Source organism: Sminthopsis crassicaudata, chromosome 3 (genome assembly GCF_048593235.1).
Source record: "Sminthopsis crassicaudata isolate SCR6 chromosome 3, ASM4859323v1, whole genome shotgun sequence".
In the NCBI taxonomy this organism is placed as follows: Eukaryota; Metazoa; Chordata; class Mammalia; order Dasyuromorphia; family Dasyuridae; genus Sminthopsis; species Sminthopsis crassicaudata.
In genome coordinates, this window is record NC_133619.1 from 211380797 (window position 1) to 211407552 (window position 26756).

The 26756-nt window shown below is 34.7% G+C and overlaps 1 protein-coding gene across 7 annotated transcripts in view; it reads right to left on the minus strand.

Annotated features, from left to right (window-relative positions):
- PPEF1 (protein phosphatase with EF-hand domain 1) overlaps window positions 1–26756 on the minus strand; it is a 157106-nt gene that overhangs the window by 111741 nt on the left and 18609 nt on the right. For 6 of the 7 annotated variants that reach the window (XM_074299878.1, XM_074299876.1, XM_074299873.1 and 3 more), the window contains one exon: window positions 15802–15984. In XM_074299878.1, the coding sequence (XP_074155979.1) occupies window positions 15802–15850 (49 nt within the window). In that variant the 5' untranslated portion in view covers window positions 15851–15984. Of the gene's footprint in view, window positions 1–7414; window positions 7471–15801; window positions 15985–26756 lie in introns of those variants that run through there. The other variant, XM_074299872.1, reaches the window with a different exon arrangement.

Here is a 26756-nt window from a genome sequence, read left to right on the forward strand (position 1 = left end):
CTGGAGATTTTATAAGTTTTTAATTCTTCCAAGATAGTATTATCTAAAAAGAGATACACTGATCTGTGAGTGACCACAGGCATTCTTCACCCTGGAACTGTGATTAGGATCCTTCTCCCTTGTAGCTGCAAACATTGATACGCTGATAATCCCTTTTTGTTTTGAGACTGCAGTTTGGAACTATGTATAGGCAATGTAAGATGGTCCTGAGCCTAGTGCCAAACACAAGGTCCCATATAATCTTGTTGATCAACCTCCCACTGTTGCTGGGAGCTCCCCAAGCTGCCTCTTATACTCATCTCCAAGGCCTGCTACTGATTTGCTGCTACTGTTCTGTGCTCCTCTGTGCTGGCCACTTTTTCTGTTAACTTCCCAACTTGTCTTGGGCAGGAAAATTGTTTTACCCAATTTTTTGTTGGTTCTGCTGCTTCCAGAAATTGGTTTAAGTCATTATTTTTAAATGCCTCCTTAGAGGGGAATTTGGGAGAATTCGAGTGAATTCTTTCTCTTCTTGGCCCTCCTGTCATGACTGATTCTTAATGAAATCATTCTGCATCTTTGTAATTATTATTTACTTCTCTGTATGTTCATTAGTTACCTCTTTAATTATCTTTCTAGAACTTTCTTGGGAATCAAAGTCAAGTTTATTACCCTGTATTTTATACTTGTTCTTTTTTCTTTTTCTTTTCTTAAACTGAAACAATATTGGCTTTCCCCCATCTTCCAGGACCTCTCTTATTTTTCACAATCTTCTAAATATTATTTACAGTAACTTTGCCATTATGTCTCCATTTCTTTTATTAATATAAGATTTAATTCATATAGAGCCACTGAATTTACCAAAACTAAGACTTTCTTACTATCTCCTTATTTATCTAGGGTACCAATTCTCTCCTCATCACTTTTGTTCTTTTACATCCAGTGCAAAGTTTATATTATTTGGCTGAAGAAATGGAAATAATTAAGGATCAACCAGATCCGCTTTCTCACTGTTGTCAAATATCATAGTTTTATCTATCCCAAATAGTTCTTCTATCCTTTCTAGAGGGCAGGGGGAGAGGAGGAGAGAAAAAGGTGATTCTTTTAAAATGACTTGAGAAATCAATAACTAGCAACCTAGAAAAAGTGAACTGAGGAGATAGAGAAAAATCAAAGTAATAAAATGGAAAACTAAGGAAAAAAATGAATACTCATTCATGCCCAGAAAAATAGATAATTTAAAAGAATATTGAAATTGATTTACAAAAAAAAAAAAAAAAAGAAAAGAAAAGTGTAGCATGCTGTTGTCTCCAGAAGCTGCCGCTCGCTCTCTGGGAGGAGATCTGCTGTGTCAACTCAAATCTCTCAGACAGATTCTTCTTCCGTTGTCTCCAGACAGTTGCTGTTAACTCTGGTCCAGAGTAGTGACTTCCCTCTTTTATCCTCCCAGAGAATGGGCGTGGGATAATGCAAGGACTTCTGGGAAGAACCACTTCAACCAATGAGCTTGCTCCTCTCAAGCACACAAGCTCTTCCCCAGGAATTCACAAGTAAAAACTCCCATTAAAGGCCGGAACTAGAGAATTTTCAAGTACTGACTTAGCACTTAGTAAAAACCTAATATCTCATTATCTCATTAGCACTTAGTAAGAACCTAACAGAAAAGAAACTTCAAATTAACAGAATATGAAACAGAGTTCTTAATCAAATCAAAGAAAAAAAAAATAATAAACCCTGGATGGAACTCCTCAAAAGGAAAAAAAAAAAAAATCATTGGTTGAGAAAGACTTATAGGTGAATACTAGCAAATACTGAAGGAGTAATTTATACATACATCATACAAATTGCTCCAAATACTGAGAAAGAAGCAATTCCAAATTTACGGGGAAATTATATTTTTAATACCTATTTCAAGGATCAATAAAGGAAAAAAAAGACAATTATAGAACACTATCACAAATGCAGATGAGTACAAAATTTTAAAATCGATTCAAGTAAAAAGACTACAGCAATAGACCCATAAAAATATAAACTTGATCACTGTGACAAAGGTATATTTTATAAGGGATATAAAAAGGTTTCAGTATTAGGAAAACAATTAGCATAATTAATCACATTAAAAACAAAAGCACAAAAGTTCACATGATTTTGTCAACACATGTAGAAAAAGGTTTTACACTCATTCAAGCTAAACATCCTAAGTCGTAGGCATAGACAGGCATTTTAAAATATTATACCAAGCATATGTCTTAAAAATTTAAGATGAAAAAATACTATAAATCTAAATACAGGGTGAGAAAGCCAAGCTGTCTCTTGTTATTGTTATTGTTACACAACATAGTTCTAGAAATGTTAATGATAGCAATGCTATGTAACAAAGCCATTAAAATGTTTAAATATCAGCAAAAAGAAAACAGCCCTTGAAATGGCCCTTGAAGATGATAGTATGGCTTTATTTAAAAATTCTGAAAAGACATATGTCTAAAGACTATAGCAATGTAAAAACCATTGAAGACAAAAGCCAACCCAATGATAATTTAAAATGGTGCTAGATGAAACAACAATTAAGAGGACGAAAGAGTGTTAAATACTTTACAATTTTTTATCTCATTTGATCCTCACAACAACCTATTATTGTTTTTATTTTGTAAATAAATCCAAATGGGATAAGTCACCTGACCAGAATCACTGAGATTGGATTTAATCTCAAGTGATCCTAATCAGGCCCAGCATTTTACCCACTGAGCTATCTAATTGCCCTGTGGATGATGATGTATATTTCCCACCTCTAAATAGAATGGTCTTAGAGTATAAATGCAGAATGAGACATACACTTTTAGACATGATCAATATATAAATCTGTTTTGTTTGACTCCACATATATGTTACAAGAAATGGACTTTATTTGGGGTTGGAGGAAAGTTATTGGGGAAATTGAAAAATTGATGGAAGGGATTCCAAAAAAAACAAATTTAAGTTGTACTAAGAAAGTTACTAAGATGTTTATATCCTTTGACTCAAAGACCCACTGCTAGGCATATAATCCAAGGAACTCAAAGTCCCACAAATACTAAAATATTCATAGCCGTACTATTGGGATTGGCAAAGAAATGGAAACAAAGATGCCTATCAACTGAGAAATGGATAAATAAATTACAAGAGGAACTGAATATTATAGTAATATAGGAATAAAAGAATATGAATAATTCAGAGAAACACAGGAAGACTTTAAAGCAAAGTGGGATAATCAGAACCAGAAACAATATAAAAGTAACTGCTACACAGAAAGACTGAAACTAAAGGACCAAACTTCACCCTATTGAGAAAATGTACATCTATCCTTCTTTTGAAAGATGGACAAGTATATTTAATATTCAGTTGATATATTGGTTATTTTTGCTGAACTGTTTCCCCTCCCCTTTTTAGTATTTGTTAAAAGGAGTTTGGGAAGGATTTGGAAATAAAGTAAAAACATAAGTTGATAAATTTTATTTTATTTTTTATTGGAGTTTTTTATTTTCAAAACATATACAAGGATCATTTTTTCAACCTTGACCCTTGAAAAACTTTGTGCTCCAATTTTCCTCCCTTTTTCCCCCACTCCCTCCCCTAGATGGCATATAATCCAATATATGTTAAACATAGTAAAAACATATATTAAATCCAATATAGTTATACATATTATACAATTATCTTGCTGTACAAGAAAAATCAGATCAAAAGTAAAAAAAAAAAAAATGAGTAAGAAAGTTGATAAAATTTTAAAATAAAAACAAGAACCATTAATGCTGAAAATTGTGGTCTAGTTATTAGTCCATAGTTAATTTACATATCAATGAAATAGCAAACAATTTTGGTTTTAATTCAATCTATAATTACTATGTTATGTTTAATTTTAAAAATAAATTGTGTTGACATATGAGAATTTCTGCCATTACAAAGTATTCTTCTGCTCTCCAAGAAAACCATACATATAACAAATTATATTTTCTGGTAGCACTATTATTATAGGATATATAAAAAATTCTACAAATATACAATCGATAGCATTTGGAAAGAGATTGGATATGGTATGGGAGAGAAGATAAGGAGAAGGGTGTAGGAGAAAAGATAGGTTCAATTTTAGACATGTTGAGTCGAAAATATCTATCTAATTGGACATTTAATTCCTGAAGTCTAAAAAACAGTTTATGATGTGAGATTGGTGGGCAGCAGAAAGATTAGTACAGGAAAGGTTTATTAGAGAAACATCAGTACAGATGTAGTCATTAAATTCACTGAAGCTAATAGGATTACAAAGTGAAGTAATATAAATGGAGAAGAGAACAGGGCCCAGGATAAAACTCTATAGGATACCCACAAAGAATGTGTATCTGGATGCAAAGGAGACCATGAAGGAAAGGTCTAGTAGGTAAGAAGAGAATTAGGAACAAGAGTAGCACCCCAAAAACTTAGAGAGAAGAGAATATCAAGGCAAGTGATCATGTTAGTCAACAGTGGCAAAAGCTAGAAAGGTCAAGGAGAATAAAGGTTGAAAAAAGGCCATTGGATTAGCAATTGAGAGATTTTTGGTAACTTTGGAGAGAGTGGTTTCAGTGGAATGATGAAGTTGGAAGCCAGATTATAAAGATTTAAGAAGAGAGAAGAAAGAAAATGTAAGCACCTATTATAAATGGTCTTCTTGAGGAGGGTAGTTACAAAGAGCAGAAGAAATACAGGACAATAGTTATCAGGGAAGGAAGAATCAGGTGAATGTTTGAAATTAGGAGAGATGTGGGCATGTTTATAGGCACTAGGGAATGAGCTAAGAGACAGGAAGAGATTGAAAATAAGCAATAGAATGAGGATGACAGAGAGGGCGATCTGTTGGAAGAGAGGGATGGAATGTGATCATTTCTGCAGACAGAGAAGTTAGCCTTGGCAAAGAATAAGACCACTTCTTTATGAAAGACAGAATCCAAAAGGAAAATGGAAGAGGACATAGGGAAGATGCTAAGTGAAATGAGCAGGACCAGGAGATCATTATACACTTCAACAATGATACTGTATGAGGATGTATTCTGATGGAAGTGGATATCTTCAACATAGAGAAGAGCTAATCCAATTCCAATTGATCAATGATGGACAGAATCAGCTATACCCAGAAAAGGAACACTGTGAAATGAGTGTAAACTGTGAGCAATTTTTTTGTTTTTCTCCCCAGGTTATTTTTACCTTCTGAATCCAATTCTTCCTTTGCAACAACAACAACAACAAAATTCGGTTCTGCACATATAATATATTGTACCTAGGATATACTATAACATATTTAATATGTATGGGAATGCCTTTCATCTAGGGGAGGGGGTGGAGGGAAGGAGGGGAAAATTCGGAACAGAAGGGAGTACAAGGGATAATGTTGTAAAAAAAAATAATTATAAAATTATTTATAAAAAAAGATGAATTAATCCTACAGCAACTAAAAAAATCACTTATCTTGTGAGAAGAAAATTTTTGAAAAGTTTCTTCAATACTTCAAAGAAGGTAGTAAAATTCAAATAACAAATACATTTTAATATTATTTCCGACATATACCACTGACATGATAAAAAGTCAGACTTCAAGATCAACACATATCACATCATCATATTAATGATGTCATAATAACTAAATTTCAAAGGTATATTGTTCATTAAAATTGATTCCAGATATATGCCACTAAAACTTGAAAATCTATGCTGTTTCAGATAAAATATTACAAACAGTTTAGCAAAGTAAGAATTAGATATATAAGAGTTACATCAGAATAAAATTACATATAGAATGTCCAGACAAAAGAGCAATATATGCTGTTTGATGAGATTACTGAGTATATTTTGCTACTTTATAATAAAGTGTCAACATTAAAAATAATCATATAAGAAAGTAGGACTTTAGAGAATAATAGAGGTAGCTGAGTAGCACAGTGGAGAGTGCTAGACCTACAGGATTCAAATGCAGCTTCAGATATTTACTAGCTGCATGATCCCAGGCATTCACTTACCCTCTCTCTGTTCACCTTAATTTCCTCAAAATGGGGATAACAAATAGCACCTACTTCCCAAAATTGTTGTGAGGATAAAATGAGATAATATTTGTAAGAGGTTACTGTGGTAAGCCTGGCCCATAGTAGGGATTGTAGAAATCCTGATTTCTTTCCTTCTTTACGCCAATATCTTTGCCACGGAAAACCTAAATGGGATCACAAAGAGTCAGACGCAGCTGAAAAACAACTCAATATCAACAATCTTTGTGTTCCTCGAGTGTCATCTTATACTTACTAACAGAGTTGGACTAGATAGATTCTAAGTTCCTTCTAATTCTGTTATTTTGTGAAATTCACTCTTCATTCATTATTTTTAATAAAACATTATATCTAAGATCACCAGAACATATTTTTAATACTGCTAGACATTGAAGACAAGGAATACAGAAGAGAAAAAAGTAGGAGATGAAGATGATTAAGAAGCTGGTATCTGAAAACAGGATGTGGATTTCTGGATGCCAGTTTAAAATAAGGGAAGTTAAGCAGAAGTAGTTTATGCAAAACAAGTTCAAAAGAATATATTTCCTTGTATCTTACAAATCTAAATAGGTTAAATAAAATTAGAAATTTAAATGAAAAATCTAATTAAAAATTAAGCTTAATGATTATGATGTAAAATTAAAAGGCATTAAAAAAAAACATTTTAAAGGAGCTTTAGACCAAAAAAAAGACAAAGAAGAGAAAGAAGAAGATGGAAGATGGGGAAAACTACTTATGTATATGAAACCTTAGGTACCTCTCCAATACAAAGAAATTGCACCCTGGGAAATGATGCTTTATGGGCTAGAAGAAAATTATCTTGGCTTGCAAGGTTCTCAAAGAAATAAAGGAAGCATCTATGCAAAGGGAATTAAAGACTTCTTCAAGCTGGGAAATTGGGAATTAATGCCAGTTTTACAAATCAAGCAGCTTAATTTTCTATTTCTTTTTGGGTTGGAGATACAGTTAACAAAATGTCTCTGAAAGACAGATGGAAAAGGAGTCTAACAGAACCATCTCAACCTGTCAGGAACCCGAGGGGAGATGTGGCTGAAGTAATAGTAATAATAAACTAAACACTTATTATGTTCCAGGAATTGTGCTAAGCATTTTACAATTGTTATCTCATTTGACCCTCGGAACAATCATAGGGAGGTGTTATTATTTTCTCCTTTTTATAATGAAAAAACTGAGGTAGATATTGGTTAAGAGACTTGTCCAAAGGCACATAGCTAATAAGTGTCTGAGTTCAGATTGGAACTCAAGTATTCCTCACTCAATTTTCTTTTTGGAAGATCTGATAAAGGATGGTGATAATACTCTTTTCCTCTTTTCCTTCCTTCTCCTTCCAATTCATGATTATCTCTCCTGCACAAGTGGGCAAATACTTACTCCAAAATGTTCCTCTTCTTGGTCTGTTTACACTTTTTGTTTTAATTAGTGCTACTGACTCTGTAGGAAAGAGAAAGAAATTCAAATACTTGGTCTAAATAGACAGTATGTTTGAGTCTCCTGAGAAGAAGGAAAGTGAAATTTATTGATATTCATTTTAAAAAATATTTTGTATAAATGTTCTAAAGTAAGCTGGCTAAGTACTACATTTCAGGGGTTATTTTTTCCCCTTAAATAAGATTGAGCCAATTTTTTATTACTGTCAGTGTTGGTGTGGGAATCATTAGTAATATTAATTTTCCCCATTGTTCACCTCCATTCATATTCAAAAAGACCCTATGTTGTAGGGGAGGAGCCAAGAACAGTAACTAGAGAATAAATCCTTCCTGGTAGGAGAAGATTAGAAGAAGCTAGACCAAGTTGGTAGTGCTCACTTCAAGGGTAGAGGGCAGAGAACAGTAATAGCAGTTAATAGATAACTTTTATGTTTCAACTTCAGACAAGCCAACCATCTATCCTCATAGACACCTGATTATATGCATACAAATTAGTCTCCATCTACCTGTCTGATCTCAGTTTCCTTTGTTCATCCACTTCATACTCACAATGGAAGTGCCTTAAGACCTCTGACCTTTTATCACTATACTCTTTCACTTAGTCAGCTCTCACAGGTTAAATTATTGCTGTGCAGAAGATGCCCCAGTTCATATAATTGCCCCTTGTCTTTCTCGTGAACTCCCTCATCTCTCATTTTTATTCTTTTGTTGTTGTTGTTATTATAACTAGTATTCATAGAACTACATAAAAACCATAATGGTAACAATGTATGTCCTTGCTTTACTCTTGATCTAACTAAAAAGACTTAGGAGCTCTTTGTTTTATATAAGCATTGTTTATCATAATAAGAAAAAATCCAATTTATCATTCTTTTTGGTATTTCTAAACATAAAATAATGTATTTTATAAAAAAAAAACTCTGCTTCTAATGATGTCATTTTAATAATTTTTGTTATTAATATTATCCATTATATTTAAACTTGTTCTCATATTAAAGCAACTCTAAATATAAATCCACCCTGGTCACAGTATATAATCTTTTCCCCTTATTTCTGTAGCCACCTTGCTAAATTTTGTTTAATTATTTTTGCTTTGATCTTCATTAGAGATATTGGTTAAAGAGTAGCTAGATGGCACAGTGGATAGAGCACCAGCCCTGAGGAGGACCTGAGTTCAAATGTGGTCTCAGACACTTACAGCTTCCTATCTGTGTGACACTGGTTCTAGGTTTATTTTCCCTTTGGAAATTCATTTATGGCTTGTTAATTTCTCTTAAATTAAGTTACTTCTATTACAACAAACTGGAAGATTTATATTTTTGGTATACATTCATTTCCTATAAAGTATTGCTTTTATTGATATTTAATTAATAAATTTATTTTTTTTAATTCTTTTTTTTTTGTATTTTCCTTTTCCTTTTTTATGTTGGCAATTTGGTTGTCCTTTCTTTTTAAAGTCAGATGAGTTTAAGAATTACCTTTTAGTTGATTTTTTCTTAACTTATCAATTCAATAAACTGTATTTTAAAATGTTTTATTGAAATTTTTTATTTTTAGAATTTTTATTTCAGCATTCAGTTGAGATTTGTTAATCATTTTTCTAGTTCTAGATCAATGTATTGATCATGCCTTCTCATTTTGTTAATGAAAGATATAAATTTTCTCTTAATGTCTACTTTTGCTGTATCTCAAACATATTAGTTTGTTGTCCCTTCATTGTAATTTTCTAAAATTAAATTATCCTATTGTTTCTATGATTTGCTTCTCAACTCACTTTTTTTTTTTTTGTATTGATTGATTTTTATTGTATTGTGTTCTATAAAAGATATGAGTTCTTATGGCCTACAATATGGTCAATTTTGGTATTGCGGCACACAACAAAATATTCTTATCATTTTTATAATAGTACAGAATTGTAAATCAAAAAGATGTCCATTAGTAGAGAAAGTAGGCTTAAACTCAGAAAGCAAATGTGGTAAAAAGGTAACAGCCCTTGGAAATCCTTTTGGTGGAATCCTTCATATGCTTCCTTTCTGCATGTTGTAGTTTTCCTGATGGATTCCTTGCAGAACCTTAAATCAACTATTCGCATCCAGTTGATTACTCCAAATACAAACATTACCTCTAGTTATAACTGACTCAGTGGAGTGAAGATGGGAAATCCAAATTCTATGGATTCTTTAAAGCTCACGAAGTCCTTTCTAACCAAAAGAAGGGATTTGTGGCTGGGGAGAAGGGGAAAAGGAAAGGAGGAGAATCAGAGAGTCTGGTGGGAGAAGGAAGGAGGATACCCAATGTCAAGATAAAGGTCCCTTCCAAGTGACTCTTCAAGAACCTGCCTGATACTGATCTCTTCCTGTCTCTACATGCTAAAATTTGAATGCCAAATGTATGCTTGCCAAAAAGACTATCTTACAGGAATTCACACAAGACAAGCACTCAGATGATGGGCCAAAACAAAACAAAACAAAACAACAACAAAAACAACAACAACAAAATACAAGGACATTCTCAAGGTCCCTCTTAAAAACTTTTGAATTGATCATGTGATAGAGGAGACACTGGCAAAGGACCATGTAGCATGGCATGCCTTCATCAGAGAAGGTGCTATACTCTATGAGGAGGTGCTATATGAAGTAGTTCAGAAGAAATAGGAGATGCACAAAGTTGAAGAATCTACCCCAAATGTTCATAGGGACTATTTGTGTCTGATCTGTGGTAGAACATTTCGAGCTTATATTGATCTGATTAACTACAGGTGGACACACTACCTTGACTCTAACATAGTGATGTCATTTTGGTCTTCAAAAAACAAAGGACAACAACCATTAATACATGCTCAAATAACTTGAGTTCTGATCTAGCTCCTGATTTTATGCAAGACCCTTATATAACTAAGTCCTTCAATAAATTAGAAATAACTTCCTATCACTTTATTTATCCAGTAATGTTTAAGTATTTTTTGTTCTTAATTTGATTGATAGATTGAATAAATGAATAAATTCTCACGTGGTTAATGTAATAGAGTGTTTCTTATTTTAAATGGAACATAATAATTGATTAATGCACTCATTCTTAATAAGGGAAATAAAGTATTTCTTCAAAATAACTTCTATTTGTTCTATTTGTGTTCTGATAGTGAAAATCAAGCAAAATGAAAGTAAAGGAAAAATTTTAAAACAAAGAAAAAGAACTCTTGTGGTCTATTCAGGCTTAAAATTTTTAATAAAAACATTTCTAAGTAGGCAAAGGGAAAAAAAAGAAATATGTAATAGAATTCTTATAGTGTTCTAAAAGAAAAATCACAAAGAAAATAGATTACTAATGTAACCCTATTAGGCAGGATCCCCAAACCAACTCTAGTTTCCCACAGATTCATTTTTGAGGACTAATACAAAATAGTCAACATCTTTCTAACTTAGGTATAGATCATGTACAATTTTCCACAAATAAGGGTAAAATACATTCTCAATCCCAATATAAGCACTCAAGGTAACAGTAGAGATATTGGATATGATACTCACAAAAACTCATAAAGATATAGCAAACTTTTATAATACAACAACTCATAAGCAGATATAGAAAGGGCAGGGGAGAATAATGATTTATATAATGCCTACTACATTCTGGGAACTAAGTGCTTTATGAATATTACCTTGATTATTACAACAATTGTTAGGTAGATATTATCATCATCATTTTATGAAGGTTAAGTGACTTATCCAGAAAGTATTTGAGGTCAGATTTAATGTCAGGCCTTTCTAACTGCAGGCCCAGCACTCTATCCTACCTTCCTTATAGCAAACATGTAAGTACTTCAATAAAGCATAAACTCCCTTTTGGAGGAAAACACACTTTGGGGGTCTGTAAAGACAAGAGGGTGGTAAGCTACAGGTGCCTTGATTTCCCAAGTCATAGCTCCTCCCCACCCATTCCAAATAGATGCCAGATGACAATCTTCTTTCTCTAAGAGGCAATACTTTTCAAGAAATCTCTCAAATCCCCTCCTTTCTCCAGAGGATCTGATCTTTAAGTCTTTCTTCCTGTCCCCTCCCCCCGCCAAAAATTGGCAACTCTTGAATTTAGATTATCCACCAAAAAAACCTAAGGATGTCACTGCTCCATTCCATGGCTGAATTCTGGGATCACACAGCCTCTGAACATTAAATACCACCATACATCCCCTGGGTCTTCTACAAAGAAGTCTAGAATTCTGGAACATGTTTAATCAAGTTCCTCCCAGATCTAGTGGGCAGGACTATGTCCACCATGTGCTCTGGGGTATATGTTGAGATGTGATCAGAAAGTGTTGGGATGGTATATGTAATTCCTCTGCCCAAGGTCCACCATTAATAGTTCCTGAGGAGAAAGATTATTTGTATGTGAAGGATTCCCTTTGTTGAATACCAGTTCTGTTCTGCTATGCTCTCATCTGTCAGGAGAAGGCAAAGAAATGTGAAAAAATCTGAAAGCTCTGTGTTCCCCTTAATAGCATGGGATAGAAAAAAAAAAAGGTCCTCCCACAAAATCTGTCCTCCTGAGTCCCAATCCACAGTAGAAGTTAGATGAAACAATGAGGAATTGTGGTCAATTGTATGACAAAGTATCAATGTATACACAGATATACTACAGAAGAAAAACTAAGCTCGAATTGATTGAAGAGAACCCCTGATCAATCCTACATGTACCCATTAATTCAAAGCCCACCAACACAAAAAGTTGAAGTACAAAATAACATTGAAGTATGAAAAACTATAATTTCTAATTTTATTATTTAGCAAAATACTGATTTATATATCTCAAAATAAGTGGAAAAATAGATAATACAAAAGATAAAACCATATTCTTTTTTCTTACACAGCTTTGGAGCCATGGTCTTCTGAATATTGAGTAAGCCAGCATGGACCACTGGAACCATTCTACCTATACAGCCTCACAATCCAGACCCAGTCATTTTGTCATCTGCTAGGCCGACGCTCCTTCTGGAGGTTGAGATCTCCTGAGACCATCCTAGCGATTTAACCTTTCCATTTGGGAACCACCACCCTAGGTTTGGACTGCCTTCATTTTTAAGTCAATATTTCCTGCCAGCCATCCTTAGGTCTCAGACCATACTTCACATCTTATTCTACAAGTCATCTCTTGCTCTAGGAATGAGTAATCAAATTAATTCTGGTAAAAGGCTTGTTAATTTATTCTCTATCCATTCACTCATCACTCCAGTGACTTCCCAAACCAAAACACCCTTCCCTGATTACAACTCCCATATATCTCTTTTTCTCTCCTAACAAGCTCCTGAGAGCTTTTGTAGCTTTATCACCAGCACGTGGGACAGTGATTAGCACAAAGTAAATACTAAAAAATGTATGCTTTCATTCACTCATTCATTTATTGTTTTTTGGAATGTTGCACTATCTTTACCATGGTTTATTTTTTGGCCTATGTACAAGGGAAGGAAAGGGAAAAAAGAATTTATATAATGCCAAACATTGTGCTAAATACTTTTAACTAATATTATATTGATGGGGGGAACTCTGAAACTATCCTCTCTGACTTTGGGGAGGAAGCCATGGGGTGAACTCTGAGAAACTCTCCTCTGACAGAAACCCACCCTTTGGGACAGTTAACTGGTTTCATTAAGGTTAGCCCAGGACCACTACCTACTTAACTCAAACTTAAATGGTCTCATTTGGCTGGAGATCTGGACCTGATATTTCTATTGAGTACCTGCACCCTCTATTGAGCTGAAAATTAGTCCAGGACCACTCATAGTAGCCAGAACTTAAGTGATCTCCTTCAACTGGAAATCTAGGCCTAGGAGCAGTGACAACATTGGAGGAATCACATTAAATTAAAACTTCAATCTCAGATTTCCTATTAAAAGGCAATTTTAAACTCATTTCCTTGCAGAATGTCCAAAGCAGGATTATGCCTTGTCAAGGAACCTCTCTCTCTCCTTGGCATAGCTGCCTGCCAGTACTCCTGCCTGCTGTGAAGACATTCTCTTCTCAATGACAACCCCTTTTTATTTATATACCAGGATTTCTCTGCTAGGACCTTTTTTTCTCTGCCAGGACCTTGTCACTCAGAAATCAGTCTTCCTAGCAAAGCTGCAGTGGCAACAATAAAACTTCCCTTTTTTGCCACTAATATTTCAGGTTCATGAATTCTTTTATGTTGAACGACCAGAAGGGGATTCCCAAACCTCAACTTTCTGCATTGTCACTAACCGCATCAAAATCATTTGATCTTCTTAATACCCACCTACTTTGTGGGTAAATATCTGAAGTCAGAATAAATACCATTAATGATCACCAATATACAAATGAGTATCTATAATATTATTTGATTTTAAATAAATGGTATTTCAAAATAATAGTAAAATTGAAAGACATATTTCTCTCACCCAGCAAAGGGTATTACGTAATGAGAATAATACACAATATTTTGTAATTTGAAATGTGATAAAAAATCATTTAAAAGTCATTGGCCCATAAAAAGGGCCTTCTTGCATTAGGAATTAGAAATGTTCAGAAATGTGTAGAGAAGTTAGATAAACAATGTAGTAGAAAGTGGTGTTAATTTTTTTTAATGGCATTACATAAATCCAATATTTTACATCACAAATTTCAAACCTAATAAGGATCTTCTGTTCTAAACTTTTCATTTTAGAGGTGAGGAAACTAAACTAAGAGATTAAGGAATGTTCATCATGTTGGGGGCAGAGTTGGGGCAAGAATTCAAGCATCCTAGATCTCACCCAGTACTCTTTCTATAGAATTATGAAATTTGAAAGTTGGAAAATACTTCATGGAAATCTAGTCCAACTCATACATAAAAAGAATCCCCACTTTAAAATATCCCATCAATGGGTTATACAACTTTTGCTTGAAAATCTTCAAAAAGAAGGAATCCACCACCCCTTGAAGCAATTCATGTAAGCAACTATATCAAATTTTTTTAAATTGCTAGAATTTCACACAGAGAGAACTTAGTTTAATACAAAATAGAAGGATTTGATTATTTTTTATTTATTCCTATCTGAGAAATGTGGTTTTGTTATATGACTTGATTCTTATAGCTGTAGAATTAATGCTTATCCTTCATATTCCAGGATACTATCACCAGGGAATAACTTACACAATAAAGAAAATGTAAGACATGGTGTTCTTGATTCCTTTGAAGCATTAATGCTTCTCTCAAGTCCCTTATCTATTTCCAGAGAACAGCTTACTCACTGGCAACCACTGATCAGCCAAAAAGGCACAATGATATGAGAGAAGAGAGAGCTACTTTGATTCCTAAAGTAAATCAGAACATATTAGTTAGTGTAGATCACTTCTCATTCTAAACTGAAGTATTATTGTATTTTAATGCAAGGTTTGTTTCCACAAAGTTACCAAACAATTGCCTCAAGTTTTAATTTTATGGTTTGGCAATTGTCAATGCTGTAAAATTACCCATGCATATATCTGGTAAACAAAAACTATAATTAAAAAAAAACAGTTTTAATTTTACTTTGGCTACATAAAACAGGTTCACAAAGACCAAATTCAGTGAGTTCTAAAGAAAGATATCAATAACTGTATTTAACATTTAGAAAGAACACAGTATAAATAATTCTTAAAACTCTACATCTTACTAAAAATATAGATTTTCTCATACTGTGGCATGTGAAAAAAAAAGTGTGCTTTTAAAAGATAATATTTATACCTTAAAAAGACAATCTAGGTAAATATTTACCTTTTATATTTCTCAAAATATGGTACAGCTCTTGTGAAATCTAGTGAACAGACATGAAAACTCATTTGATCTTTGCCTTATAAAATTTAAAATCGAACCAAGCTTTTGGAATAACTTAAGTTTGTTTTTAAACTTAAATTTCTATATGTCATTTGTTGTGGAAAGTGATCCTACATAATTTCATCCTGGGTCATTTGTCACGTGGGCATATATTGAATGCCTATTTGCAAATAGTTTCTATATTAGTGGATATTTTATAAAAGGAAAGAGATCTAATATCTTTTCATTGAATTTTTAACTTTTATTTCTTTATAGATTCAATCATATTTTCAACTAACATTAAATTTAAAATATCATCTACTGGCTAGTGTATTGAAATTTAATACTATAAACAACAAGTTTTATCATTCTATAAACTAGTTTTCCAGATTATTTCACTATGAAACTTTGAAGAAAACAAAGCATGAGGCCTTACATAAAAATCACTCAGAACCAGCCAATTCAATACTCAATCCAAGAAATAAAAGAAGAGGAAAAAATCACATTCCTCTCACATTTATTAACAACAGGCATAGTCACACTACTTACCTTTCTCAGATTTCTTAGTTTCATTGTGAACAGAATGGCTACATCCCATGTCTCCAAAATAGTGTGCTCATAAATTTAACTTCTCATCACAGGCTCCTCTTGTCCAAGAGTGTGCACGTCTTCTTTATATTTTTGCTAAGACACGAGGAGCCACTCCTAGATGATCCACTTCAGGCATAGCCACTAATGAGGAAAAAGGGATGGGGGGGAGGAAGAAAATGTGAGTTAACAGCATGGTATCTAAGGACAGCCCAGTAGGAATCATTAATGATTGTTATGAATTATTGTACATCATGTGGTGTGGAAATTGATTCCATATAATCTAATCCTGAGTTATTTTCCAAAACATTGCAGCAGCCGAGGCAGCTGCAACAAGCAGCAGCAGTAACAGACAACAGCAAGAGCTGCCTAGGCTAGTTTGCTACATGTACTTTTACCATAATTCTCTTTGGTTAAAATTAGTTGAACATATATAATATTTGGGATGCAAGATAAGCAGAAACAAGGAAACTGTTGATTTTATAACTCAAATAATAGAAGCTGGGGAATAAACATCCAAAAAAGAACTTGGCTGTTTTATGACCTAGATATGAATATAGAATTTAAAAGTTTAAAATATGTCAGACATAGAACAAAAGCAACATATGGAAATTACAATTAAACCAAAGAAGGGGCAGGCAAATATTGTTCCAATTTCTAAAAAGTAGGGGAAAGGATGAGTGACAGAAAGTTTAGATCAATAATCTTGATACTGATCCAAGAAAAGAGATTAGAATAGAATGTTTGTGAGCAGTTTAAAAAAACAAAACAAAAAAAAGAATGTGTTATATATTTGGTGCCAGGATGAATTCATTAAGAACTTATTATATGATCTATTATATGAGTTAACCTCAAGGGTGCCAGTTTCTACATTTGGTAAATGAAGTGGTTAGAATAGATTGTTTTTCTAAGGAAACTTCCAATTTTAAAATGCAGAATTACAAGTCAAGACAAATTAATTTCCTATTTAATAAGGTTACTAGGTAAGGTCAATGGAATTGCCAATCCAAAGATTTACTAAGTCAAAAGAAGCAAATTTGAGTATCTTACTAGGTCATCTTCTGCATTGATTGGTTTATTGTCCTTGGTTCTCAAAGAGGACCAAATGGACATCACTATGTTCAAGTTCAGTGACGAGTCTGACTGTGGCTAATCAGACCAATATGAACTCAGAATGCTCTGTGAGAAATACATCTTGTATTTCTTCTGAGCTAATTCAATTCTGCTTTGCTCATAGAGCACAGCACCTTCTCTGATGAGGGCATGCCATGCTGGGTGGTCCTGCACCACTGTCTCTTATGTCATACAATCAATTCCAAAGTTTTTAGGAGACATCTTAAGAGTGTCCTTGTATCACTTTTTCTGACCACCTTGAGAGTGCTTGCCCAGTGTCAGTTCTCCATAAAATAGTCTTTTTAACAAGTATATATTTGGTATTTGAACAGTGTGGCCAGCCCAACAAAGCTGTGCTCTCCACTGTAGAACTGGAATGCTTGACAATTTAGTTTGGGAAAGGACCTCTGTGTCTGGTATCTAATCCTTCCAGATGATTTTTCATAATTCTTCTAAGACAATTCAAATGAAAATGATTCCGTTTCTTGGCATGGCACTGGTACACTGTCCCAATTTTACAACATACAAGGATGTCAGCATAATGGTTCCATAGACCTTCAATTTGGTGTCAGTTTAAGACTTCTCCTCTCCCACACTTTTCTTCAAAGCCTCTCCAACACTTAGCTAGCTCAGGCAATGCATATGTCAATCTCATTATCAGTCTGGACATCCCTGGAAGGCATACTGCCAAAATAAGTGAACTTATCCACAGAATTCAAAACTTCATCATTTGCTGTAACTGATGGTTCCACATATAGATGGTGTGGTGCTGACTGATGAGAGTATCTGTGTTTTGTTGGGTTTTTTTTTTTTTGGTGTCAACTGTTTATCCAAAATTAGCACAAGCATCTGAGAATTGAAAGTTAGACAGATGGCATGATGAATCCAACATTTCACATATATGTCAGTGACATTTGATGATAAAGATCCTTCCTACCAAAATGGACATTAACTCTCTTCTGGATAACTGCCATAGACTTTTCTGGAAGATCTCCCTTCCTCAAGTAAAGACTGATTTCCCTTTGATAATCTAATACCCAAACAGTTACCAAATTTATGCCCCAAAGGACAAGTTTGACCACCTCATTGTCAAAAAATTTCTGTGCTTCTCTCTTGACTCCAAGATAAAACACAAATACCTCTGACTACCATTTAAAGCCTTCATAATCTGGTTTCAACCACATTTATCCAGAATGATCTCACATTATTGCCATCATATATTCTATGTGACAGTCAAATTCTATGTGATAGCTTCCTTTGTTATTCATCATATTGTTGTTAGACCATGACATCAAGTGATTTGTATTTAAGTGAGGGAGGGCAGTACAAGGTCACCTCCCTCACTTTCCCCACCAGAGCCATCTAAGTCCAGTGGCCAGATATAGATCAAGATGATTGGAGATGTCCTTGGATGCAATGGGAGACCTTGGCCTTTTTAAGCTAAGATCTTCAAGTTTGAGTGAGGCCACATCCATTCATTGATTAAGGCTAGGTAACAACTGAGGCAAAGAATCTCCTCTTTCACCTAATCCAAAAATATCTAAATAAATAAATCAGGACCCAAACAATGATCAAATGGGGCTTGATCTAGGACCTATTGGTGGCCAATTAGAATCAGAATGGTTTTGATTTAAGGCCTGATCCTTAAGAAAAAAATCTAGCCAGTAAATCTCAAGATATCTTGGGAAGGTTCACCCTAAGTCATCCTCCATCTCTTAGAATATTGAACTCCCTTCAAAACTCAGTTCATATGTCACTACTTACATGAGGTCTTTTCTAACAACCCTTCCACACAAGTGTGTACACAAACACACACACACACACACACACACACACACTTTAATGTTTTCCTCTTTTCTCACAAAAAACTACACTGTATTTAGTCATGTGTCTCCTAACCATCAAGAGATGGATGCCTGCTATATAGAAATCTCTCAAGCTCCTCCTCCTCTTTAATTACTCTCTGATGAAATATTCCAGTTTTTACCTTAGGACTGGCAAGAGAGGCTGACTCAGACTCATAAGCCAGTCCGTTTCATCATCTGGACTCCTAGAAACTGATAAGACAAAAGATCTGGGGAGGAAAAAGTCACATAGGTGCAGCTATCATGGAAGCAACATGGGCTATAGCTGTAAGTAGCCAAAGGTGTGAGAGAATCATGCACAAAGATTATTGCATACAATTATAGACAACATTATAGGCAAATTATAACCAGTGGTCCTTTATTCCCTTTCATCTCTCTCCCAAGATCTCTTTCTAGGGGAAATAAGCCTTATTCCTCTCACCAGGAATTGGGAGATTTACCTTTGTTTCACAAAAGTTTTTTATTCTTTTGTCTTTAAATATTTACTTCATCTTATAAGTTAGTAAATGTGATAAGAGGTAGTTAGATAGCACGGTGGATAAAAGTGCTGTACCTAAAATCAGGAAGAATCTCTTCCTGCATTCAAATCTGGCTTCAGATGCTTACTAGCTGTGTGACCCTGATAAAGTCACTTAACCTCATTTGCCTCAGTTTCCTCACCTGTAAAATGAGCAAAAGAAGGAAATGGCAAACTCAATATCTTTGCCACAAAAACCTCAAATGAGGTCACAAAGTTAGATGATTAAACAACAATAAAAACCTAGCACATATCACTGGCTTTTTTACATAGTAGATGTTTAACAATAGCTTGGTTAAATTGAATAAATAGAAAAATAAAAGTGCTAAGAAATCAGTAAATTAGCAACTCATACCCTTTGATCCAGCCATGTTTCTACTGGTTTATTTTACTATCTTCTTTATGATATTTTTAGTTGTATACTAAAAACATCATAAAGAAGATAGTAAAATAAATCAGTAATTCTGAAGAAGGAAAAACTACACTAAAATTCTGCTAGCTCGTTGAACAAAATGATTCAACCTGAACTTTTTTAATACAAAAGTTGCTTCATTATAATGGTATTGGCTTTTTCAAAAGTAAGATTTCCTTTTTTTTTAATTGTAGCTTTATTTTCAAAATAAATACATGGATAATTTTTGACATTCACCCCAACAAAACCCTGTGTTCTGATTTTTTCCTCCCTTCTCCCCACACACTACCCCAATAGGCAAATGATCCAATATAGGTTAAACATGTGCAGTTCCTCTATACATATTTCCACAAATATCATGCTGCACAAGAAAAATCAGATCAAAAAGGAAAAAAATGAGAAAGAAAACAAAATGCAAGCAAACAACAAAGCGTGAAAATATTATGTTGTGGTCCACATTCAGTTCCCACTGTATTATCTCTGGGGGCAGATGGCTTTCTTCATCACAAGACCATTCATTGGAATTGGTTTGAATCAGCTCATTGTTGATGGGAGATGTTTATCAGAATTGATCATCGTATAATCTTGCTGTTGCTGTATATAATGATCTCCTGGTTCTGCTCATTTCACTTAGCATCAGTTCACATAAGTCTCTCCAGGCCTCTCTGAAATCACCCTACCAATCATTTCTTATAGAACAATAATATTCCATAACATTCATATACCATAACTTCTTCAGCTATTCTCCAACTGATGAGCATCCACTCAGTTTCCAGTTTCTTGCCACTACAAAAAGGGTTGCCACAAACATTCTTGCACATGTGGGTCTCTATGCACAGACCCTTTGATCCAGAAATGTTACTACTGGGCTTATATCCCAGTGGAGAATGGCTGAGTAAATTATGGTATATGAATGTTATGGAATATTATTGTTCTGTAAGAAATGACCAGCAGGATGATTTCAGAGAAGCTTGGAGAGACTTACATGGACTGATGCTGAGTGACATGAGCAGAACCAGGAGATCATTATACACTTCAACAATACTATATGAGGATCAATTCTGATGGAAGTTGCTACCTTTGGCAATGAGGGATCCAATTCAGTTCCAACTGATCAGTAATGAACAGAAAGAGAAAGAAACTGGAAAATGAGTGTGGACATAGCCTATGCACTCTATTATTGTTTACTTGCATTTTTGTTTTTCTTCCTAAGTTATTTTTACCTTTCTAAATCTGATTTTTTTCTTGTGCAACAAGAGAACTGTACAAATATGTATACATATATTGTATTTAACATATACTTTAACATATTTAACATGTATGGGACTACCTGCCATCTAGGGGAGGAAGTAGAGGGAAGGAAGGGAAAAGTTGGAACAGAAGTGTTTGCAAGGGTCAGTGTTGAAAAATTACCCATGCATGAATACAAGGGATAATATTATAAAAAATATATATATAATTTTAAAAAAATAGAAAAATTACCCATGCATATGTTTTGTCAATAAAAAGCTATAGTGATAATAAAAAAGGGTATGCACAGTTTGATAGCCCTTTGGGCATAATTCCAAATTGCTGTCCAGTATGGTTGGATCAGTTCACAACTCCACCAACAATGAATTAATGTTCTAGTTTTCCTACATCCCCTCCAACATTCATCATTATCTTTTCCTATCATTTTAGAAAAAAAAATCCTTAAAAAAAAAAGGTATACATAGCATAACATGGCATAACTAGCACAGCAAATTGGAACCCTCCTCTGTGCCAGCATTGTCCTTTAAGTATATGATAGGGAAGGACTTACTAAAGAAGGGAAGAGAAGGGAATAAGCCAGATACTTTACAAATATTCCCTCATTTGATCTTCATAATAGGTGGGAGCTATTATTATTCCAATTTTCTAGTTGAAGAGACTGAGAATGACTTGCCCACTCATACAGAGTCTGTAAGAACCACCTTAGTATCTGCTACTCTCATTTTTTCAGAACTGATTAAAAACCTGCAGAAATCTCTTGCAGAGCTCATCTCTACCTAAAATAGCTGGGCACATCTCTGTAAGAGTGCAGAAACTCCCTTCTAACAATGAAACAAATAAGCAACCAACCTGTAACCATATTTTATGATTATAGTTATATCATGATATAATGATAGTTATAGTTTAGTTATAGTTATAGTTATAGTATAACATCCTACCCTAGCTGTTTCCTTTCTCTTGAGATATGCTGCATTATCCAATCTTTGGGACCACTGTTAGTTTTTCATTTGCTCAGAGTACAGTTTCTCCAAAGTTACATTTCAAGAGAGCTCATTTGCCTTCTCTTCAGGAGCTCGCTAAGTCAATTATGCATCTCACACTCCCAAGAGCCATCTAGACAGAGTCTGAGCCATCAATAATAGGACAAGGTTGGATTAAGAGAGAAAACTATGTAGGCTTTTTAGCTATCATAAAACTGATAGCAATGACTGGGGATTTTAGATAGATAGGTAGATATGTGTGTATATATAGAAATATAGATATGTATGTTTTTATATCTGTACGTGTATACTATATACATATACACATACATATTGTTGTTTGTCCTTCCTTCTCAAAAAGAACCATGACATTAGGGAGGTAACTGGGAACTTTATATATATATATATATATATATATATATATATATATATATATATATGTGTGTGTGTGTGTATATTATATACACACATACACAGAGATTTATAAAATGCCTATATATACATATGCATATGTGTATATTACATAAATGTATATGTACACATGTGTGTGTTTTCTTCCCCCTCTGTTTTTTTATATAGACACAGATAAGCAAGAATTACTGACAGTAGAGGACCATTTAATAGGATATTTTGGTGAAGTGTTTTAATTAAATAGTTCCCCCAGTGGCCTAAAATGTTCATGAAACTTTACAATTTCCTCATTTCCAAGAATTCATTTGCACACTGGGGAACCTGATTAATTTAATTGGCAAAATGAAAAGCTTATCCCTTATGTATCTCTTATGATAACCCAAGACGACCTTAAGAAAGCAAAACAAAACTCATCCTACTTAACCACTGGATATAAATTGTTCCATGTTATCCTCTATTGAAAACACAAGCCCTACATGCTCTGAAGGATAGTATGTACTGCTAGATATGAGAAACTGGGATCAGTAAGAAGTGAGTTCAAATTAGCTATGTTACCCTACATAGTCAGTTTTCTGCAAAACTGAGATAATAGCCCCTGCCTCACACCGTTATTGTGAGGACAAAGTGTATAATATTTGTAAAAGGCTCTGACAATTTTAAAGTGCTATATATTGTTATTATACAAAAGCAGTGTATTCTTTTTATCCAAGTGGGACTTCATATCTGGCATGTCCAAAGCAGAGATCATTGTCTATCTCCCTCAATACACTCTCTGGCCAAACTTCTCTATTTCTAATGAGAGCAGTCCCACACATTTAGTTATCTAGATGGAAAATCTTGGAGTCATCCATGACCCTTCCCTCTTTCCCACTCTGAATTGGGAATGAAGGTCCTTCCCTTACACCATATATTGACTTTCTAGAAGCAGCCTTTCTGATCTTTTCTACTTGGGCCAAGAGTAACAGACAAAGCAAATTGCTTATATTCTGAGGGTGGGGCTCCAATGATCCTATGGAATTACCCTTTCCCTTCAACAAATAACTGTTTATTGAATGATTTTACATTGCCTCTGGAGGCAGAGAACTTTTTGTTCATGTTGTAGAGACTCTATTTAATGTTAAGTTCTTTGCCCCAAACAAGTTTATATTATAATAGTTAGCTGCCTCGTGAAGAGGAATGTATATCCTGGCTTCATTGAGTCTCAAATGTGCCATTCTTTTTTTCAAACACCTGCTCTTATGTCTAATTAATCCCCTTGGATGAAAGTCAAAAGAAAGCATAAACACCATACTGTAGGACTCAGTTGGAAGATTCTGCCTTTTACCTCCCAGGATATATCAGCAGCTCCAAACCTACTCAGTTCTGAAGTGAGCAGAACCAGGAGAACATTGAACACAATACCAACAAGACTATGTGATAATCAGCTATGAAAAACTCATATATGGTGATCTAGAACAACTCCAACAGACTTGGTATTGATGCAGGCGTAGCCCCCTTTAAGATTCCTTTTTCTCATCTCCAACTTCCTTTGGGACTGACCTTTGATTTACAAGATCTGGTCAAAACCACTCTTTTGTATTCCAAGGGGAAAGATCTGGATCTGAGCCAGTTTGAGCTGTATCCAGCCCCACCGAATCTGAGCTGGCTTGGGTTTTCAGCCCCCACTATCTGCTCAGGTAGCTCAACCCCCACCTGGTGGATTCTGGCCCTCGAGGAATCAACCTGGCTCCACCCATATGCCCCTTCAAGCAGATAAAAGAGCCAAGCTGGAATCATCTCTGAGCAGAGAGTTGAAAAATGCAGGCAACCATGCTTTGCATTACAGACTCTCTGTCCTGCCACTTTTGGTGTATTTCTTCCTCTGTCTAATACCTTTTACTAACCAGACTTTAACCTTACTCCCAAACCCTACAATAAACCTCTTTTTATCAATCTAGGTTTTTGGGCCTGTAAATTCATTTACAGGGGACTCTAGCTGCCACTAGACCTCATTTAATTTTGTATCCTTGCGCTGAATCCAAAGGGGATGCAGGGGAGGCTCCACTTGACTCCTGTACCCCAATCCTTCCACTAGACCTCAATTAATCCTAATTTTATTTAGATATCATTTGCTTATACCTCATCATTAGGTATATACCTCATCAGTATGAAAAATGCCATCTGCATCTAGAGAGAGAACTATGAAGATTGAATGTGCATTTTCCTTTTTAAATTTGCTTTCTTTTTCTCTTTCTTTGCTTTCTTTTTTCCTTTTGATCTGATTTTTCTTGCATAACATAACAAATAGAAGGAAATATGTTTGAAAGTGTTGTAAATATATAAGCTATATCAGATTGTTTGCTATCTTGAGGAGGGAGAAAATAATGGAGGGAGGGAGAAAAATTTGGAACACAAAAATCTTACAAAAGAATGCATGTTGAAAATTATCTTTACATGTATTTGGAAAAATAAAATACTATTAAAAAAAACAAAAAAAACAAATCTATCCAACTCTGCCAAACTTCAACTTATATAAGGGAGAGTTTTAAACATTAAAGGTAAGATCTGAGGACTTGCTTACCACTTTCTAAAAGAAGAGTTATTTATCTGTGGTAAGACAATAAATATAACAAAAATCATTTGTAAAAGATAAGAATTTAGCTCTCCAGACCATAAATTATCAGCAAGAAAAGAAAGGGAAGATTCCTACCTTTTTTCTGTACACATCTTGGATCACACAAAATACCTAGTAAAGCAAAAGAAACTGGCTAAAAAAGATACCACAGCTTTAGGCTGAGACAGTGACAGTGATAAATCGGTATCAGAGCTTGAAGATAGGCCCAGTGGGAAGCAGTAGCTGAAATGAATAAGGAGCCAATCAGTGAAAGAATGAAAAGAAAGAATGAACTTCAGTAGGTGACAAAAGTTACCAAGTCACCATTAGGAGATCTAAGAACCATTGTCTTAGCAAAGCCAGCTGTCTACAAGAGGGGGAGTTTCAGATACCTACATAGTCTTTGAGGAAGCCAAAATTTATTTCTTGCCTGCTAGCAGCTGTTAAGGAATTTGTTCCACCCCATCTCCATTCCTATGCTTTTACTCACTAGACAAGATATCTTAGTTAGTTGTGTTCACTGGCCCTATACTCTGCTGGTTACTCTGGCCTGCCTATTATCAATAGCCATCACCTTCTCCATTTAAAGGAAATCCTTTGCTAGAATATGGCTAAACACCTTCAAAATGTGTAATATTCTGTAATATTCTGCAAGGGAAGACTGAGGCTAGATTTCTGGAGCTTAGGAGTTCTGAGCCACAGTGGGCTAAAGCTCATTCAACATCCACACAAAGTTAAACTTCATTACGATGAGCCTCCAGAGTCCCTAAGGAAGGGGCCCCAAATTAAAAAACGAACAGGTCAAAACTCTTATGCCAATCAGTGATATCAGGACTATTAGTAGCCCCTGTAATTTCAGCCTGGGCAAAATGGAAAGACTCAGTCTTGATTTAAATTTTTTTTTTAAAAGAAAGAAAAAGAACCCAGACATAAACCTAAAACTACCAGAAAGTTTACGCTCTTATGCTTCCCTAGAATTCTCTCATTTCCCAACCCCAAACCTCTACCTATGGCATCAAATTTTCCATCTTTAACCTCCTAGTCCATTCCTTTATTTGTAAACTCTTGCTTCCCCACCCCCACCCCTATTGAGAGTGAAAATAATGTTCTGAGGAAGATGGCAAATTAGAGGCAATCCTGATGTACTCTCTCAATATTCCCCTTCAAATAATTTTAAAATATATGTCTCAAATTAAATTTTGAAGTGACAGAGCCAACAAAAGGTCAGGATGAGACATTTTTTCTGGCCTAAGAAAATTTCAATTGACAGTAGAAGTTTGTGAAATAGGGTAGAAATCATCCCAAGCCCAAAAATAAGGTGGAATTAACAGTAGTCACAACAGCAGCAACTTTAGGAACTCTCAAAGATGATATGGCACCCTTTGTTGGCACTGATTAGCTACTCTATTGACCCATATGTCATTCAAGGTCACAGTTCTAGGGCAGAGAAGAGTGCTGGTGATTGGTTGGTCACAAGGCAGCAGAGCCCTGGTCACAGCTCCAAGACAACAAGGAGTGCTTATGAACATGCTTGTGGTTATGAATGGTAAGGAGCCCTTCCTGGGGAAAGACCATAGTGCCAACCAGGAGATCAATGACCATACCTCTCCTTGAATCATAGCACCTTGGAAACACTGAAAACTTGCAATCTACAGAATTAATTTTGAAAACAGCAACATGAAAAACTCTAAAGCTTAACACAGTGTTTTCTCAGTCCAAGGTGAGCAGAAACTAACTTTACCATAAACTTTAAAGATAAGAAATAAGCTGGAAA